Source organism: Notolepis coatsorum (genome assembly GCF_963971535.1).
Source record: "Notolepis coatsorum genome assembly, chromosome: 2".
NCBI classification, from domain to species: Eukaryota; Metazoa; Chordata; class Actinopteri; order Aulopiformes; family Paralepididae; genus Notolepis; species Notolepis coatsorum.
In genome coordinates, this window is record NC_140166.1 from 174,278,872 (window position 1) to 174,300,362 (window position 21,491).

The 21,491-nt window shown below is 45.3% G+C and overlaps 1 protein-coding gene across 1 annotated transcript in view; it reads right to left on the minus strand.

The window, feature by feature from the left end:
* gabrb3 (gamma-aminobutyric acid type A receptor subunit beta3) overlaps positions 1 to 21,491 on the minus strand; it is a gene marked incomplete at both ends in the record, with an annotated part of 240,291 nt that overhangs the window by 17,554 nt on the left and 201,246 nt on the right. The window contains 3 exons of the mRNA XM_084337931.1: positions 5,426 to 5,578; positions 7,769 to 7,906; positions 16,856 to 16,938. Of these exons, the coding sequence (XP_084194057.1) occupies positions 5,426 to 5,578; positions 7,769 to 7,906; positions 16,856 to 16,938 (374 nt within the window). The remainder of the gene's footprint in view (positions 1 to 5,425; positions 5,579 to 7,768; positions 7,907 to 16,855; positions 16,939 to 21,491) is intronic.

Below are 21,491 nucleotides of genomic sequence, written 5' to 3' on the forward strand. Positions count from 1 at the left end.
TCATAACTGTTAGGACTACAATAAAACTGAAGCACAAACAAGCATTTTACGAGTCCACAAAGTCACCCTCCCATACGTGACGATGGAGCAACTACGGGAATTGTTGTGTGATGAGGTTACTGTGAAGGGATAATGCTGCGTTCCTTCGTGGTCAAAGGTGAGGTTACTGTGAAGGGATAATGCTGCGTTCATTCATGGTCAGAGGTGAGGTTACTGTGAAGGGATAATGCTGCGTTCATTCATGGTCAGAGGTGAGGTTACTGTGAAGGGATAATGCTGCGTTCATTCATGGTCAGAGCGAGGTGAGGTTACTGTGAAGGGATAATGCTGCATTCGTGGTCAGAGCAGGTGACAAGTTGGAAACGTGTCATCTCCAACCTACATGGATGCTCACACTAAACTTCTTTTGGCATCTTTTTCTTACAATTTGCCTTGCATGAACTACACAACTCACAAAGACAGTTTGCAATGACATAATACTGTAGCTAACGAAACTTTACTTCGGACCGGGCCCGGCGGCACGGGAAACACAGGGTTACCAGAGGAGGTCCAAGACCACCCCAACAGCCCCCTCTTCGCCACGCGTGAGAGAGGAGCGAAAAGAATGGAGAACCAGCCCTAAGCACACCGCACTTGGTATTCCCAGGCGGTCTCCCAACCAAGTACTAACCAGGACCGAACCTGCTTAGCTACCGAGATCGGACGAGATCGGGCGTGTACAGGTTGGTATGGCCGTAAGCCATTACGATAGTGCAGAGTACAACATGTACCCAACAAAGGGTCTCCATAACGCCTAACCCTGTGACACCGGGACCGACCCGGCATTTTTCCCCCCGAAAAAAGCACAAGTCCCTCAGGGTACCAGAACAGCAGATCTGCATCCCCGGCGGACAACGGGTTAACTGACCTGGACCAGCGTGACCAGACCAGTCCCGTGTCCTAACCACGCCGACATGCCCACTCCAGAAGAGGGGGTAGGTATGCGTGTCGATCTAAAACATGAAAAGAGGGCGCCACCCAGACGGTCCCCATTTGGACCGTGCTCAGTGGCCCACCCCAAGGGCGTGAGACCCCTCTACCTATGTTCTGATCTATTCCGTTAACATCCCCCAGATATGAACGAGAATTCATCGAGACAACCTAGTAAACTGGCGCTCGGAAGAGACAAAACTCCATCCCAGTTGCCCTATAAAAACGCTGTTTTAACAAGCAACCAAGGCGCACTTAGCCCCTGCGTGATTCTTTAACAGAAACACACCGAGCCAGCACTATGTATGCGTCGAGACACAAACACATCAATGGATAGTCTAGCAAGAGACCAAACATTGTTCCTCCAAGTCGCCTGGGAGAACAACACGGAGCCGTCGTGCTTCATGTACCTTCTTCTTTTTATCCAAAAAAGAAAGAAACACAGACTGACATGAATCCCACGTGACGCAGCTGAGGGTAATTTTCTTTTACATTTTTACATCCCACCACCCTCGCCATAGGGAGGAGACGGAAATCCCCAGAGAGACTTCCCATGCGAGCTGTATAGATTGAAAAGAATATATTGCAACATTGAGCTATGTAATATTTGGGTTAGGGCTCTCCGAGGAGGAGGCACTGAACCAATACACACTCAATAATCGAATTGAATCGAATACACACACAATAGAGCAGAACTCCTTTTTGAAGTTCTACTCACCTTGACAATCTGAGGAGGAGGCTCTGAACTCTGAGGAGGCTCCCTCACAGGGAAGGAGAGTCCGAACTCACAGAAGGCCCGAGGAGGAGCTTCGTGAGGAGGAGCTCTGACAACTCCCTGAAACAGATCCATAACATGGACCTGAACAACTCACGGAAGTCTTACCAACAGAGACGCGCACAATGACGTACTCTATGGCGGGGGAATTTCTGCGGTGCACGCGCCCAATCTTCCAGGGCGTGGGACCAGGAAACTCCCCCCCCCCCCCCTCTTACCCTGTAACGTGCCGAACAGCAACATGACAGGAACCTTGAAAGACAGGAGGTTTTAACCCCTGACCAATCAGAAAAGGGGAGGAAAGGATTACCAGTTCACCCCTTTACGACCCCACACCCATGATACGATGTAATGACAAATAGAGCATGACACAGTCATAGTCTGCTACATGAAGTATCTAACAGCTTCACATAGCTCATGTGCTAACCTGCTATCTGATTTTTACTAAGGAAAAAACACAGAATAGAGAGGGCCCCCTTTAAGAGCCCCGGTACCAGACTTACACATGTGCTTCTGTGGCCAAACCTAACCCAGTTGTAGATCACAAGACACACACAACCCTTCATCACAACAAAAAATGGCAAAAGTATACTCTTGCTACAGAGGAACGCCGTTTTTCATAACGAGAGAATACAGAATCCTCGATTATGTATTGGCCACAGGCCTTGCTAAGCACACACGATAAGTGACCAAACAATCTTTTCTTTAGGAAAATATAGTTTCTCAAGCGGTTAGCACAACCCCAGCAATTAAGCTGAGGGTTACATCGTATCCCCACAAACACAGTGACACAATATATTGTAAACAACATGTCTGAGAGGAGGGTGGGGAAGCCCCAGGGAACCGGGGGGATCACCCCTCCTTCCTTACCCTTGATACGACCAAGTTGAACAGGTAACCCTGTTAATATGTGAACACACTGTTCATTGTCATTACAGGCTGAGAAAAGAATTCATTCCTTAATCACATGTCACTAAGCATAGCTTTATAGGTTAAATAACCCCCTTAGTTGTGAGTTCACGTTACATGAACACACATGTTCTCATCACAACTAACCAGATAATTTTTACACATGTAAACAACACCCCGATTTCTATGGAGAGAGAAGCTATACCAGTGACAAGACAATTCACACACAACACACACCGTATCCTCAATGTATTGCAGCAACACACGTTTTGGAAAACATCGTTATTACAAAACATTTAGAAGGGAAGGAAAGAAGAAGTGTTTAAGGTCCGGTCGGGACCTTCCTACCCTGAGCGCCGGCCAAGAGAACTGCAATCTGGCCAACGGGGCACCGAAGTTGAACACAGCATCCCTGTGTTGACGACGAGGGTAACGTCGTTGCGCCACCCAGCCGCTACGTTTCTCCATGTTTGACGCAGTCCTCGCTGGCAGGGCTCCGGTGTAGGTTCGACTAACATCCTCTGTCAAAGATGACGTCGTAGTCAGAGTGTTTAAGGCATGTTATAGTCATAGAAAACGTTCAACAGTGTAGCATTAAGCTAACAGCCGTTCGACCGATAGCAACAAGCTAACGTTTACTAGCCTGGTAACACAGCGGGCTAGCGTCGCAGCTAACAGCTGACTGGCTAACACAGTAGTCCATAACTAGCATGCAAGCTAAGCAGCTATCACCTGAACTGTACACAACGACATAACAAGCCACACTTCAGACAGGCCGCTGTCCAAGTCCCTCCCCTAAGAGGGAAAAGAAAAAGAATGTCAGAACACAGTTTCTTTGAGCATGGAACTCCTGATAAAGAAGATCCTATGCCCACATTTCCTCGTTAGGGTATACTTTCATTTGTATATGAAAGATGGGGCCTGCACGGGACAGAGAAGCATCCGCTCGAGAATCCTGGGATCACCAGGTCCTGGTCGGGGCCCACTAGATTGACCATCATGGGCGTCAGACCAAGATCCTCCGACCGCCGTTTAAGCCGAGCAGAGGACCCCAGCCTGAAGTCGGCGTTTCGTAAATTGTCAGCTAACCCCCACAGCATCAACAACAACCAGAGCTCGCAAGCAAAACAGTACGTACCCAACCTGGAAACAACCACTTCTCACAACAGTCGGTGCTTCCCACAGTCCAGCTGTATGACTGGAGGGCAACCCCATCCAGCCGCAGCAAGGAGGACTGTAGCTGGGGAGCATGTCAGCGGCGTGAGCTCCTAATACGAAAAAGCCGTTGAAGGTCGGAATGACCATCATCTTCCAGACACTCCAGTAACGAAGACAATATCGCCGTATTTTCTCGAAAATAGTGAGAGAGAAAATAAAGATATGATGTCAACGTATCTTCCCGTTCTTTTGTTTTTCCAACTTTCTTCTACTAACAACCTCGTCAAGTGGGGATCTGACCGCAGGCACTTCCTTGTGGTGAAAGTGAAGAAGGAGGCGAGTAGGTGACCACACTTCTGCTTATGAAGGTAAGCGGATGGGGGTGTGGCCAGACGAATGTTGGGATGTAAAGGTACATGGTGGAATTTTTTATTCAGTGCTTGTGCACGAAGTGAAGTACAGTGCAACTGGTGCTGAGCGAAGCCATAACGAAACAGAACCAGTGGTGCAGTGGTGGTCCCACGCGGTACCATGCCGTCCCAGCAGTTTTCTGAGCAGAAGTACGCGCACGGATGTGCATGCGCGTGCATGCGCGCGCGCACATAAATGCGTTCACAACTTTCACTCGACTCGTCGCGCCGTGCGCCAAGTACCGGCACTTATCTATCACCTAGACTTTGCATAATAATAGGATACCAATAACATAACAAAGAACGAGAAGTGCAAAACCAAAATACAAGCCCTGTAGGGGTTTGCTTGATCTGTGGAGCTCTCACTATGTGACAAATGGTCCTGACTGGAAGGATGAGGAAGTTGTGCTTCAGAAGGAAACTGTCCTTCTGTAAACTAAGTTACATTGTTAATTTAGTTTGTATTTACTTTTCTAGTTTAAGTTAATTCAATTAAAGAAATTGTAACTACAATTACATTTAAAACATTGTTTGTTTTTCAACCATATCTGTTGACAATATAATTTCTTTATATATTGAAGGCTACATCCTGCTACCTTTTTCAGCTTCTCTATTTCAAGGCAATATTTACAAAAACTAAACTAAAACTAGTAATTTCCTATACAAACATGTTTCCTACTATTTATGCATAATAATCATCTGTTCTGTGCGCACGCGAGGGAACATGTATGCGCGTGCACGTGGCGTCCAGGCAGTTCTGATATTACGACTGCACCCCTGGTTAAAACCTCTCCAGACCTTCAAAAGATTTTGGAAAATAATTGATGGTCAAATCATTAGGAGTCTGGCAATGAATGATAACAAAAAGATAAATTGGTGCAATCAATTCAAGGTTGCAGAATAACTGCCAATTATTGCATGGTTGTAAAGACCGAGAGATACCCCACAGTTGGACTTATAGGTGCGTAATGTTTCTATAGGTCACAGTAAAACCCAGGAACAATACATGGGGTAAGAATAGGCAGAAATGGCTATTTTTAGAAGCTAAAGTTCCTTTAAATTAGTTCTTTAAACTAATTTAAGGGACTCGGGTCAATAATAACAAATTATTACTACATTACATCTTATATATTAACTGTTACGTTATATAACAAAATTCCAAACATCGAGTGAAGTCTGCGTAAATTTATGGGCCGTATCATACCTAATGCAACTCTGGCAGCAGACGCGTCATAGTTGATCCAGAAGGAGACCCAGGACAGGATGGTGATCAGGATGGAGGGCATGTAGGTCTGGAGGATGAAGTAGCCGATGTTCCTCTTCAGTTTGAAGCTAAGGGACAGACGTGGATAGGCACCTGCAGGAGGACAAGGAGAGGAAACAGCCCTCTTTATTACAAGGCACTCACAGGGAGGTCTGCTACGTTTTTCTTTGGTTCCTATAATATTGGACCACGCCTGTCCTTTTTCCACGGTAAAAAAAAATAAAAAGAAAAGGACACGCGTGGTCCGAATTGCAAATCATTTGAACTAATTCGGGGTGGGGAAAAGAAAATCTATATTTTTTCTGCTGATATGCATGCCGATATTATATCGATACACTGACACCAAGTATCCATATGTAAAAAGTATATTTGTCTGAAACTTTTATTGCTGCAATACAATTATTGGAGTGAGGTGAACAGACTGAACGTTATCTTATTGGATAAAACAGATGATGTATATATATTTCTATTGCAGATGTTGACCAAGTTTTCCGTTGGGGACATCATTTGCAGTTGAAAAAGGGTAATAAATTGCAATATATTGCAATTCAGTATATCACAATATTGTGATATTACAATATTGTGACTCTAACTTTATAAACAATACCCTACAAAGGTCACCAATGTGTTACTGGTAACATATTGGTAATACAACTTAGAACATTATTCAGTGCACACATCTTACCATGCACACATCTTACCATACACACACTCTCTGTTGGACAGGTCTAAACATTGGATACAAACTCAGTGTGTGTGTGTAGTGGAGACTCTCTTCAAAGTTCCAGTTCATTTGTATCTGATGAAAGATTCGCCCCCTGGTTAAGCCAACAGTGCCCTCTCCACCCCCCTAGCCTCTAAAATATGGGTACAAGACCAAAATCCATTCTACACATCATTAACTCACCAGTGGGAATAATCATTATTGAGGATTGTTCAAGCATTAGAGGGGAATAATTCATACAGTGAGTTCTCTCCTTCATGAATATATGATATCCTGTATCAAGTGCACCCCCCCCTCCAAATCCCCCAACCATTGAAGAAACATAGGGGTAATTGCCTCTGCATGGTTATTATTCCCTGTTCTAGTGTTCTAGCGAGAGGGGCGCTGGAGTCTGATGCAGAGCCTGTAATTAGGCGAGCCTTTGAAACAAGTGGTACACGGGTCCTCGTGGGAAAACCAGGCAGAGAACAGGACGACTACAGGAACCAAAACAATAATGTCTCTCACACCAACACCAGAGCTTTCCAGTGCGTCCGGCGCTACCGTCGGGAGTATGAAGTTGAACACGGTGGGGGAGGCGAATGACAAGGAAAAAACTGCTTCTCCTCAGTATGCTTTCTAGGAAAATGGACCGTATGGAATGTTACGTCAGCCATCACTTGTTCCTGGCTGTATTACGTAGGCTTACTGCTGCACTTTTCTCACTTCATATCACAGCTTGGCAAATTAACATAGACTGAAATTAACTTCCCAGGCGATGGTATGTCATGTAATTTTATTCTACTTACTCAGAAGTATTTTATATTACCTAAACATAAAGTCCCAAACGCTTACCCTGAAGTTGTTGAAATGGTTCAAATGGAGAGTCTCTGTTTTCTGGTAAATAATTGACTATTATTCACACAGCAGTGTAACGATGCAACCTCACAACGATTCGATTCGATTTACGATTATTCAGGCAACGATTCAATGCATCATGAAATGTCTTCATTTGACCACGATTCGATTAGATTAATCTTCGATAAATGTTCAGTTAATCAGTTAATTCCCCAACAAAATTTGAATACACAAATGTGGCTGGGGCAACTGATTCACTCAGCATGAATGGACTATAGGTCAATAAAAACAATACACACAAAAAAATATATATATATATTTTTTATTTCGATTATAATCGATTCTAACATATTCAAATCGATGCATCGATTCTAACACATTTGATTAATCGATGCATTGTTACACCCCTACACAGCAGCAATTTTGCTCTTATGTCATGCTCAGGTTGGGTTCCTTTCCACCCAGAAAAACACCCCAACCTGAGCATGACATAAGAGCAAAATGGCCACCCTGTGAATAATGGTCAATTGAGAAATGTGAATTATATTTCTCAATCATTGTTGACCAATGACCCCAAACTATGTTTAAGTAATGGATCAGTACTTGTTGGCTGACAGTCATTGAGTTTAGAATAATTGGGGGGAAAAAGGTATTGATGCCTGCTAGTGAACAAACAGCATTGTCATGATCTGAATCCCTCTCCCGAATGCCCTTTACTTTACCTGTAGAGAAGACCACGTTCCTGGAGACCAGTTTGTAGTCAACTATGGAGAACTGAGGGAGCTCGATGCGCGTGACCCCCGTCACAGCACTGTCTCCACCTTTCCAGTAGAACTCGATGTCATCTGTTGTGTAACCATCTGTAGAAACAAACACGCACGATAAGTCAAATCTGTGATTCATTAAGGCCAGTGGAAAGAACATGGAAAGGTAAGGTCAGCAAAGTTAAAATAAGCTAAGCTAAACTAGCATATGATAAGATAAGATACGATAAGGTAAGACAAGATAGAACATCATCCCTGGGGTGGGAGGGGGGAGTTGTTGTCAACAGCAACAAAGGTTGGAAGATAATGTATGAAGTTAAATAACACAAACATTTGAATAAATAGTTAATAAAATAATAATGTATGTTATATTATCATACTGTCATCGCGTCTCGCTCTTGCCATAATGAGATAACTCTTATCTCCTAGCACCTACTGTGCTCATGAACAAACAATTTGCACCCATGCACGTGACCAGGCCACGCCCCGGCGTCCTCCTATAAGACGCCGGACATGGTCATACTCTACCTTCCTCTTTTTTTGTTTCCAACATGGACGCTGCAGTGCACTCCATGAACTAGTTGTTATGAAATGCAGAGAGAAATTACACAATGTTGGGTTTTCGCCGGAGATTCACCAGCCCCTGGAATCTTCTCGGCACATCCTAACAGCGCATTGGGCCTGGCCTGGGGTTTCCTCGTCTCGTGACAGCGGATCGAGTGACATAGCGCGGCGGCTAGCTGTCGGGCTAGGTCGCGCACAGGTAGGGCCTGCGCTGCCAGGCATCAATGCTAGCATTTGTGATACTGCTCGTTGTCCCGTGAGACAACCGAGTTGTGTATTGGCGCAAGGGGCAGGATATCTGGGTAAACATGGTCGTCATGACTCTGAGTTGGATGTCCACAGGATGGAATTTAGCGGCGACCAGTGTCATTGCTCAGTTGACTGTTTTTCTGTCCACATTGTTGTCGGGTAGTGGGGCTGTAGGGCCAGCCAACGCCGAAAACATTGCACGTGTTTTTGGGGTTATAGAACTTTTAACTCAGTTGCAGGCTATAACCGCAGGGAGGATCAGGATGCTATCAACTCTTATTCACAGGCATCTCTGGTTGGAGCAGTCTTCCCTTGAGGAGGAGGGCTCCCCTTTCCGCAGAGGGACTCTTTGGTCTTTCCGCAGAAGCGCAGGCGGTATTTGACCTGGGCCCCACACCGCCTCGCACCACGCAGCCAGAGGTGAGAGCGCGGCCTTGTCAACGACTGTGGCGAGGCCCTCAACCAGCGGCCATGTTTCCCCCGCCTGAGGTACCCTGGACACAACGAAAACAGGTGATCGCAAGGCCGACAGCCTTGGCGGCCGAGGGATCGGCTACATTAGATGAGCACGCCCTAAAAAAACGTCGCCGTCTAGCTGTGTCTAGCTCGCTCTCCGGTCACTCCCCCCCCCCAACACCAGCGGGATAAGGGCTCTGATTTGTTTCCTTTGGTTGCGGGCGGCGTGCCTTCAATGAAGCGCAAGTGGCCCCACGTTTCGCTTCTCATGGGGACAGGGGCTGACACCCAGTTGATGGCTAGGCCTGGGTCTGTCCGTGAGAATGTTGTGCTGTCAAGCGGCTCCCACGCCACACGTTCTGCGTCTGTGTTTGGTGAGCCTGGTGTTATGTCTGTCAACAACAAAGGTTGTCAGCGGGGGAGCTCGAGGCCTTTTAGGGCGCAGCGCGGGTTCCCCCAACCCTTGGGTTCCCCCAACTAATCATGTTAGTGCCTCCCACGGCCGGATGACCGGCAGTGGTCAGACAGGCGCGCGTGATTTGGGTGGTAGTAATATCACTGCAGGGCTACGGTGTGTAGGAACCCACCCTATCGGGCAGTGTGGGGACCTCGCACCTTGCATGTCCAGCTGTAGAACAGTTCCTCAGCAATCCATGCTGGGGAGGTGTTCAGTGGGGAGCTTTTTTTCACCCAGTGTGACGTCAGCTTCCCCCGTATCAAACCGGCCCTTTCTGTCGGGGTCCCCCCTTTGGTGCGATTGCCTCATTAGTAGTGTCAGGGTCCAATATCCCGACTCCACGAGACACCCTGCTCGCGCGGATTGTGACGAGGCGCTTCAGGATGTTGACCGTCAAACACCTGATAAGCTCCGTCAGAGTGGGAGACTGGTTCACCTCTATAGACCTGAAGGATGTGTACTTTCACATCCCGATCTTCCCTCCTCACAGGAAATTCCTTCACTTCCTTTTTCAGGGTGTAGCGTACGAATACCAGAGGCTGCCGTTCGGCTATTATCTGGCCCCCGCACATTCACCAAGTGCGTAGGGACCGCGCTGGAGCCTCTACGTCGTCAGGGGATACGAGTTATTTTCTATCTCGACGACATTCTGCTCCTCAGCCGGTCGGAGGAGGTCGCCAGGTCTCATACCAGGCTGGTGGTGGAATTCCTCACCAGTCTGGGTTTTGCTGTGAACTGGAAGAAGAGTACTCCTCTTCCCAGTCAACAGGTGGAGTACTTGGGCTTGGTTCTAAGCTCAAGGCCCATGAGGGCAACCCTCTCGGAGTGGCGGCGAGTGGATATTCTCGACGCGCTCAGGGGGCTCCGTCCTGGCAGGACGGTTACGGCGCTGTCCGTGATGCGCCTACTCGGTATGATGGCATCTGCTCACTCTGTGGTCCCTCTTGGCCTCCTCTTCATGAGGAGGATACAGAGGTGGTTTTCCAGTATGAAAATAGACCTGGTGAGAGGCAAGTGGAAACGACTGATGGTTCCCATGTCAATACTGGGGGATCTCGACCACTGGGGGAGGACTGGTACCCTCACCAGCGGGATCTCCATGGGCAGCAGGCTATCACACGTCACGGTCTTCACCGACGCCTCCCTCACGGGATGGGGGGGACGTGTCGGACCATCGCAGTAGGGGGCAGCTGGATGTGCCATGCTACCCGGTCTGCACTGCATATCAATGTGTTGGAATTGAAGGCGGTCCTTCTCGTCCTCAAGCGGCTCGGCCACCTGGTGGTGGGCGAGTACGTGTTGGTCAGGACGGACAACATGACGACAGCGTCGTATATCAACAGACAGGGTGGAGTACGCTCCATCCGTCTGCACCGGGCGGCGGTCGAGCTCTGGCTATGGGCGTCTCTCAATCTGCGCAGCCTGAGGGCGCTCCACATCCCTGGCAAGCAGAATGTGGGCGTGGATGTGATGTCGCGGGGCGGTCCACATTCCGACGAATGGGGACTACATCCAGACATACTGTAGTCAGGCAAGTCTGGGACCGGTTCTGGGAAGCCACAGTGGATCTGTTTGCGAGCAGACAGTCTCACCAGTGCCCCTTATGGTTCTCGGTCAGTCGGGGGGACAATCCTCCCTTGGGGGTGGACGCCTTCTCGATGTATCCATGGCCGCTCAGGATTCTGTACGCGTTCCCCCCCATACACCTGATAGCTCAGCTGTTGGAGTGGATATGTCGGGAGCACAGGACTTTGATCCTGATCGCGCCAGACCGGGGCACGGCTGTGTGGTTCCCGGTCCTGATCCAGCTCTTGGTAGCCCCGCCGTAGCCTGTTCCTTGGTCATCACGGGCCCTGTCTCAGGCACACGGGTCTCTGTGGCTGTTCCCTGTTCTGGGACAGCCACTGATGGTTTGGCTGCTGAGGGGGTGAGTCTGGACGGGATGGGTCTTGACCCTTCTGTGGTCGACACCATCCGAAACGCTTGTGTTCCCTCCACTATCGCGGTTTACACGGGTAAGTGGCGTACTTTTCAAGAGTGGTGTAAGGTTCCCGGGTTCCTGGGTACCTGGGTTCAAGGTAGTTGTAGGAGATATCGAGGTAACAGCAAAGGAGGAAGTCACATACTTAGGATGTGTTTTGGACAACACCTTATCAGGGGTGAGCATGGCACAAAAGGTGGTCATAAAGATCAATCAGAGAATAAAATTTCTCTGTAGTGTCCACCTATATTAACAGGTCAGCAATGGAAGTCCTGGCAGGGGCACTGATCCAATGTCATTATGACTATGCATGCTCCTCCTGGTACACTGGCATCACAGTAGCACTGAAAGGTAGGCTACAGAAAGTTAAGAACAAATGAGTTAGAATGATTTTAAAACTCCATCCCAGGACTCACCTTACACAGACACATTTTAACAGCCTCAAATGGCTCAGGGTTGAGGAGAGTGTCTCTCAAATAAAACTCAACATGACACACTGTCATGGTTTTTGCCTTATTTCACCTTTCTGTGAGGGACAGCTGTCTATTTTTGCTTTATTTCACCTCTCTGTGAGGGATAGCTGGCAATCCCTGTTCCCTGTGGTTAATTGCCTCATGGGGCGGCAGGTGTGTGGGCTTGATTGAACCTGATGCAGTACAGCTGTGCCTATGGCCATGTGGAGTCTATTTAAGTTTGGAGATTGCTGTGTCAACTGCTTTTTAATTTTCCTTGTGCTGGCTATACGTTTGGTCAGGCTCATTATATTTAAGTGTAGTGCTGCCCTATTCAGCATTTAGCCTTCTTTTGTAGCCATCTTGTTTTCGGCTACTGGCTTAGTTTACACTTTACTTTATAGAGGTTGAGTCCTTTATGGTAGTGTTTTCTTTTGTTCTTTTGGAACTGTCCGTTGCACATAAACTCCCTTGGTGGAGGTTTATTGTTTTATGTTTTCAATATAAACTCTGGTTTTAGGAGTTGCCCTTGTGGCTTATTTATTCTTTCTACAATACCCCTTTAATGAGTGTCGTCCTGTTTTTTGGACTTTACTTATTTTCTTAAATACTCACGTTGAGGCTTTCACCTGTAAAGGTTGTTTTGTGTTGTTTATTTTCCCCCTTCTCCTAAAACGTCTGCATACGCAGTTTTGTGGTTATTCGTTTTACGTATAACTTTAAGATTCCCTATTATCTGCTCATGACCCACACACACACACCCACAGCCCTCACACACACAGGATACTCGGGAATACTGTCCCTCTATATCTTAGAGAATATTTTAACATGGTAAGGGATGTACACGGACATGCCACCAGGGGTAGTACAACAGACATCGTCCCAGTGAGATGCAATAGAAAAATAGGCCAAAACTCATTCCTATATTCACCAGCAGTACAATGGAATAGCCTACCAATGGAGTTGAAGCCCATAAACCCCTTCTCCACTTTTAAACCAGTTTTAAAGAGTTGGATCATAAGTAGCAGAAGCTGGGAGTAGTGACCAAAGGGTTTTTAATGTGTTATTCCTTTTTATTCTTTTATTGTCTATAAAATGGAATATTATTGTATGTATTGTTATTTTTTTTATACCACACATCCTGACATACAGACACTACAAACACCCACGTCCACACACCAGTACATAAATCCACTGACACCAATGATGAAGGACCACAATGGAAACAAGCCTATGGCTTTATTGTGTTTATTTGAATCCTATTGGTAAATGGAGAAATGTATACCTCATATTGTGATCAAATGTATATGTGTGATTTCCATTCTAAATCAATAAACTATTCTATCTATCTATCTAGGTGGGGGGCTGGGACCCGGTGTCCTGCCCCCTGGACACTGTCCTTTCCTTCCTTCAGTCTATTTTTGGTAGACTGTCGGCCTCGACGGTGAGGGTATACGCCGCAGCTATATCCTCTTGTCATGTGGGTTTTGAGGGCGTTACATTGTTCAGCCACCCTCTTGTGAAACGTTTCCTGCTTGGCGCTCGGCTCAAGCCGGTGGAACGTTCTCTGTCTCCGAGTTGGGACCTCCAACTGGTCCTCGGCCGGTTGTCGGAGGCCCCGTTTGAGCCTCTTGAGCAGGCGCCGTTGGAGCAGCTGTCTTTCAAGACTGCGTTCCTGCTGGCCATCACCTCCGCTAAGCGCGTGGGTGAGCTGTGTGCTCTCTCGGTGCGGCCTGAGTGCCTGTCTATTTGTGCCAATAGCGGTGCAACTCTGAGGCCTAATCCAGTCTTCGTGCCAAAGAATATCCGGAGCTCTTTTCGCTCCAGGGATATTGTGATTCAGGCGTTTCATCCGCCTCCTCACGCTAGTGGGTTAGAGGCGAGCCTTCATCTGTCGTGTCCTGTCCGTGCTTTGGGGGTTTACCTCAGTCGGACGCAGGATCTCAGGACTGCCGATCAACTATTTGTTTGTTACGGTAGCCCTCACGCTGGTAAGGCACTGTCCAAGCAGCGCCTGTCACATTGGTTGTGCGAGGGCATTGCCCTTTGCTACACGTTGGCTGGACAGGTCCCCCCTGGGGGTGTCTCTGCCGCTTTGTTAGGGGGGGCTTCAGTGGAGGACATCTGTGCTGCGGCCTCCTGGTCCTCCCCGGGTCCCTTCATTAAGTTTTACCTCATGGACATGACTGGGGTTCTGTCTCCCAGGCGATTCTGAGGTCTGGGACCTCCCCTGCGTCCCGCCAGTCGGTGGGTTAGCAGGGGTGTGTGGGTGTGTGCCACGGGGTGATGTGTCACACGTGGTCCCGCCTGTACTGTGCGCTTTTAGGGGTTTCTGGTTCCCTTTTTTTCGCACTTTGGTGGAGTTGACTGCCTCCCCCCCTTCGCTAGGACGGGCGGGTGGACGGGACTACCCTCCCCCCTGGTAGTAGGGCTTGCGGGCCCTCAGGGGGTACACTTGTCGGGTCACGCGTCTGCTCTGCCCCATAATGGCAAGAGCGAGACGCGATGACAGTATGATAATATAACGAAAGGTTATCCTATAACCTAGTTATATGAATACTGGCAGAGCTTCTCACTCTAGGCGCCCTGAGGTCCCTTGGTTGGGTTTTCAATGTTGGAAACTTTTTTCCCCGAGGAAGGTAGAGTATGACCATGTCCGGCGTCTTATAGGAGGAAACTTCCCTAAGTGCTTGTTTATAGCTACCTTTAAATGTATTGATATTATTGCTTAATTTTATACTCACATCCAGACCATTCCAGAGTGATACCCCACAAACTGCAATGCACATACTTTTAAGAGTTGCATGTTGTTTTAAAGCTAATGTCCCTCTAAAATTATAAACACTCTCTAGCCATGAATTTTTTTTAATGTTGCTTGGTAATTCGTTTTTTATTGCCAGAAACATAATTTGTGCAGATTTTTATTTGATTAAGTCCATGAATTGTAACGTTTGACTCTTTACAAACAGACTATTTGTGTGATATAAATATGATGTGGCTCTTTTTTGCAGTGTGTATATCTTTGTATATCTTTTGTAAGTTGCTTTTATAAGTATTTCCCCAAGTTTCAACACAATAGATATATGGTACAATGAGTGTGCAATATAATGTATATAGAGTTTTCTGATTCAGGATATATCTAGTCTTGCTCAGTATACCAATACTTCTCGCTAACTTTGAACACAAATATTTTATATGGGGTTTCCAGCAGTTTGTGGTCTATTAAAACCCCTAGAAACTTGTTTAAAGGCTCAATCGGTAATACAAACGTAAACAAATGAGTAGCCCCATTGTCAAACAAATTATATATATACTGTATGTTAGGGCTGTCCCCGACTAAGGATTTGTATAGTCGACTTGTAGTCGCCAAAATTAGCTGAAAAGAAAAAAAATTAAGAAAAAAAAAGTATAAATTTTTTTTTATCATTCCATTTGGGCTGTGGGCTTGATGACCGATGGGCTTAGTCTATTTAGTGGCTAGAGGACCGGGGAATGTAAAACAAGTGGGTTTTCTAACAGGTATATCTATACTTTATAGTGTTGCTATCTGTCCATTCTCATTGTCAATTGAGTGCATAAACCGTCCCTTCAGAATGGCTTAAAGAGAAAAAAAATCCATCGGTAGGTTGTCATTTTATAGCGCCGTGAATATAAGCTTTATCGCAGATTTCGTATCATCTATTTTCTGGAAAGCTAGTTATAGCTAAAGGCTACTAATGTTATATTCAACGGCATTTCCGTTCTGCTTATGATCCGGACTATCCCAGAGCATCTATGGATGAAAGGGGAGCGGCGGGGGACGTCGATCAGTATTATCGATTACCAATAGTGTCCGTGTAAGTAGCCACATTCACAGATCGATTGCTAGCGTTGCACAGCAAGCTCCGATCCGGCTATAAATTAGGTGATAAATGTCTTACCATCAGCCCGTGTGATACCCGGCAGCATTTCCCCGTTATCGATCGGCATCTGGTAGATCGATATGTCCATTGGTTGATGATAAATCCCCTTATTCCATGGTGAAATCTCCGCTTCGAAACGTGATACACGGTGCATGCTGTTGGTTTGTGATCAGAGTAATATGATACTCCATTGGAGGGTAAAAAAAATATCCATTCACCCACAATGATACTGCAGTGGAGCGATGACGCCCCTAAGAGGATCTGGCCGGTATTGCATGTTGCCGATTCCACAGAGGCGGGTAGATCTGCAGAGTCGATCGGGGATCTTGATCCGGTATTAATATGGAATAAAACAATAACAACTTGCCACGGCTATATACGTGCCTCTGGTCCACAACGCATGGCACCGAAACACGTATATATACGTGGCTGGTCCTTAAAGTGTTAATGTCTGAAGGAGTCGACGGAAGGCTTCTTGTTCTCTGCGAAAGCATGCAATTGGTCCACTGATGGATACATGTTGATATTTGTCTAGTCTATTGTGTTCATTAGATGGGTGAAATCCTCTTTCAGTGCCTCTGTGCCTGTTTTCATAGGCAGTTAACCGCTGGTATGCGTGCCATTAGCGTTAACCACGCTTCTAGGCCTCTTTTCTTTTTAAAAGAATGATAAAAAAAAATTAAGAATTTTTTATTTTATTTTTTTCATTCGACTAAGAGGTTGGCAGTCGACTACGGCTCCTTTCGATCGATTAGTCGACTATTCGACTAATAGGGGTCAGCCCTAATATATATATATGTATATATAGGAATTCAGATGTGTTTTTACTCGAGTTGACAACGAGTAACAAGTAAATAATGAGTTGGTATTCGCTGTATTTTGAGGCTATAAACAGTTTGTATTGTATGTTAGTTATTTATAAAAAAAAGAATTACTCGTGAATATGGATTTATGTGAATATACCACAAATACTTTTTAACTTACAACTCTCTATTTCCAGGGTGCAGTTCTGTTCATCCAGCGGGTATCTCCTCAGATCCATCATACAGGCTGCCGTGGTTGTGATTCTGAATAAAAAAGAATCCAAGTAGATGACAGGATTTGAGAATCTGCTCCACAAAGATATGTAAGAGATGTACACAACCAGGGGTGCAGTGGTCATGCCACGCGGTACCACGCCGTCCCAGCACTTTTCTGAGCAGAAGTATGCGCACGGATGTGCACGCGCGCGCACACAAAAATGCGCTCCACTCGACTCGTCGTGCGGCGCCGTGCCGTGCGCCAAGTACCAGTACTTATCTAGCTACTTGTCTTTGCATAACAATAGGATACCAATAGCATAACAAAGAACGAGAAGAGCCAAACCAAAATACAAGCCCTGTGGGGGTTTGCTTGAGCTGTGGAGCTCTCACTATGTGACAATGGTCCCGACTGGAAGGATGAGACATTTCTTAAGTTGTGCTTCAGAAGGAAACTGTAAGTTACATTGTTAATTTAGTTTGTATATCTTTTCTAGTTTAAGTTAATTCAATTAAAGAAATTGTAACTACAATATTGTATCTACAATTACATTTAAAACATTGTTTGTTTTTCAACCATATCTGTTGACAATATAATTTCTTTATATATTGAATGCTACATCCTGCTACCTTTTTCAGCTTCTCTATTTCAAGGCAATATTTACAAAAACTAAACTAAAACTAGTAATTTCCTATACAAACATATGTTTCCTACAATTTATGCATAATCATCATCTGTTCTGTACACACACGAGCGGAACATGTATGCGCATGCGTGCACGTGGCGTCATTATAAACAGAGTACAGGCACTTCTGATATTACCACTGCACCCCTGTACACAACACAGATGACATCAGAGAGAACACATCTACTGACAAGTTCACCTGCCTTTGACCCATGACTTTGTGTGTTAACGTGACCTTACATGACCTGACGTGAGACCTTTCACACATCACATCTGCTTGAGCTGCTAATTAATGCCGGGATCAGACCACATGATATTTTTGTCTTTCAAGGCGGTCACCATGTCAGATTAGGTTACCGTAACAACGTAAAGTCTGGCTGTGTCTTGGCCGGGAGACAGGACTCACTATGTGTTTGTCCCTCCTGACAGATCGCCGCATGCCGTCTTGGCCTGGAGTTCGCCGGGGATCTGGGAGGAGGGGTTTGGCTTGGACTTCTCTTTTTCAAGTAAAGTCAAGTCAAGTGTTCCTTTATTAATCCCCTTGGGGGAAATGCAGGTGTCATAGCAGCATGGGGGACAAAAAGATAATAATAGAAAAAGAACATTTCGCAGGAATTTTTGCACTAGAAGAAAAATGGCAAGAAATTCTAACACGCTAGACTTTTCATCAGGGTGTCGTGGGACGTCCCAGATGCCGCATCGCTGTTCTTTGACAAGGGGAAAAAATGCCCGTTCTCCGTTCCTGCCGTTCATAATCGGGCACGACACTGGAAATGTGTCGGACATGGCAAAATCATGTCAAAATCTGTCTGAATCCATGTAGTCAGATCCCGTCATTAAACACACAGCAGCAGTATCTTAAGTGTGTAGTTAATATTCTCCTTTGTGCCAAAAACCCTTTTACAGTTTGTAAACAACATTGTCGTTTGACAATGACCCAGCTTAACGCTCATTGCAGCAGAGAATGAGAGCCGTAGAGATTTCACATTTTGAGAGCCAAGTCTGTGATTTCAAATCAAACGATGTGCGTGCATTTTGGACGTGGAAGCAGTTTTGCCTACAAAATGACATTAACGAATATAATAACTTGTATTACACAGAGTTTCTCCAGACCTCTTTGCAGAGCCTAAGGTGTCGTCAGCAGTAACACGCCATCCCCACTCACTACAACTCACACACCAGACCAAAAACCAAAAATGTAAACAAAGCTAAATACCAAGAGGGGCCCTTTTGCCTAGAGGTTGCCGTTTGACGGCATTGCAGATTCTACCTTTAAGGTTGTAATTCTGTAAAGGTAAACATTTTCAAATTAACTCTCAAAGTAAGGCAAACGCAATGGGATAACATCATCACATTAAACTGCCTGAGATGGCTGATAGAACAACTGTATTGGCAGCCATATTCCCATAACTGTCACACTATGGTCTCATAACATGCCTTCTAAAAGCCCACCCTTGCATTTTACAATACTGCTGTGCAATAATATAAAATGTAAAGGTATAAAAGGACTGAAATGGCACCAAGTCTAGGCACATGCATATAAGTAGGGTTGGATTCTTCAAGTCAAGTCAATAAGTGTTCCTTTATTAATCCCCTTGGGGAAATTCCGGTGTCATAGCAGCATGCGGAGGGGGGGGGGGGGGGGGGGGTTACAGGCAGAATAGGTAGTAATAATAATAATAATAATAATAATAGAACATAGAAGAAAGAACAAGGTAATAATGGTGATAGTAATAATAGTGATAACAGTAGTGAACAGCGGTGAATGGAGGTAGTAATAGTGATGACAGTATAAATGGTCCAACCATAACGTAGTAACACGCTGCACCAGAGTCCGTGCAGTGTTTATTATTAAGAGTCAGATAGTCCCTCTCAAGTTTACCAACCGTTAGCTCTCCAGCGATGCACTTATGGAGTGCACGCATATTGGAATGTCATGGGGTTTGCATTTGTTTGGAAGGAAGATACGACTGCCTGGCATTTAATGTTAATGGTGAATCTGAAAAGTCTTGCTGAGTTGACATGTTATATTGAGGATCCAGAGATAATTTCCAGCCCAAATAGACATGGATGAGCCAGAGTGCATTACTATAAGCCTTTAATGGCTCCAACACAGACAAGCAAATAAGGCATTCAATCTTCCATAATCGATTACTTACTCTGGATCAGTCTTGATATGCCACGTCGCAACAACCTGCCTGTGCGTTGGGTTACCTTTGCCTGACCCAGCTCTAATGCTCACTGCAGCAGGGAGAGCTCTAGAGACCACACTAAATGCGATGCCTATTTCACGTTATAAGAGCTATGTCTATGATTTCAAATCAAAAGATGTGCAGTCCAAATAGACATGGATGAGGCCATTAGCATACAGTCCAGACCACTGACTGTGCCTTTAATGGCTTCAAGACAGACGAGCAAATAAAAACATTCAATCTTCCATAATCAATCACAACTCTGGATCTTTGTCTTGATATCTCCACTTTTTGCTCAATTGTTAAATCAACACTGTTGTTGATGCACCACGCATTGCTGTATTTTGGTTTATAGTCTATGTACAACATGCTATACTATGTAAACACTGGTATTTGTTCGTTTTTAAGGCCCTTATTGGTAAGCTACCTCGTTATTCTACATCATTATTGGAATGGAATTTTGGAACCCGTTATAGTGACTGGCTGGTCCGTTAAGCTGTAGGCTGTATTTCGCGGTACATGTCTTTAGATGGAAAGATAAATGGAAGATTGCTCCACTTCTGCAAGGTCAATTTGCATGTTCTTGGTATTTAGGAACATCTAGGGACCTGGGGGTATGTATTTCCAGTGTCAGATATATTGTGTCTGTTACTAGGCTGAGTAAATTGTAATGAAGAAAAGGAGAATATAAATTATGATTTATGATTTTTGCATCTTTGATCATGTTAAATCTGCGGGGTATGAGAAAATGCTCACTGAGCTCATTCACCACCTTATTGAGATCATGTGTACAAAAAATCTAAGCAAATGAATAAAGGGAAGATGATTAAACAGAAGGATTTGTAGATACAGTAATTAATAATAATCGATTTTAATTATAAATTCATATTTTACCTTGAACTTGACCTTGACCTTATTATGGCCAAATCATACATCTATGGATAGGGAAAATGCTCCTCTTTCCAATGGCAGGGTTGAATCTGGATTTAGTCATTTCCTTGCGGTTTTTATGATAATTAGCATTTTCCGATAAATTCGTATTTTCGATAAATCGTATAAAACATCGGTAAAAATGAAAATATATACTTTGACTACTGTTTTTGATAGGGTTGTGGTCTTTACTCTTGGCTACAAATTATTTACATTAACCTCTTAACATCCAAGGGCCCACATGTGGACGATTCTTTGCCGACCTCTAGTGGCTCGGTGTGCATTTCTTTTAATACAATATATAGATAGAATTAAAGCCCTATTTGTTGCCTGTCGATTGCCCTTTCAGGTGACAAAATCCGTTCAGCGGTTCTCGAGTTACATGCCGATATGTGAGGCGTGCCCCAAAGTACGCAAAAGTACACATTACCACCCCGACTCCCGGGGCTCTAGCTCCGTCAATCATTTGGCGATCTCGAAAGTCTTTGCACAGAGTTGTAGCCAATGAGTGTGGCTTTCCAATGATACCCCATGATATGATAATTGGGGATCTAATACGGTCTCTATTGATCGATTTATGATAAAGAAAAGCAGGGTCCCCCTATAGGGGGACCTTAAGGCTTAACAGGTTACGGTCCCCAGAGTTTGCTTGGAACAGGGTAATTTTGCTATGATGCCCCTAGCTCATGGAATGAACTCCCAACAGTCCTTAAAGCGTGAGATTCTCCCCTCTGTTTCAGAGTTTAAAACCTTGATTTCCAACCTTTGTCAATCAAGTTGTTGTGTTTTAATT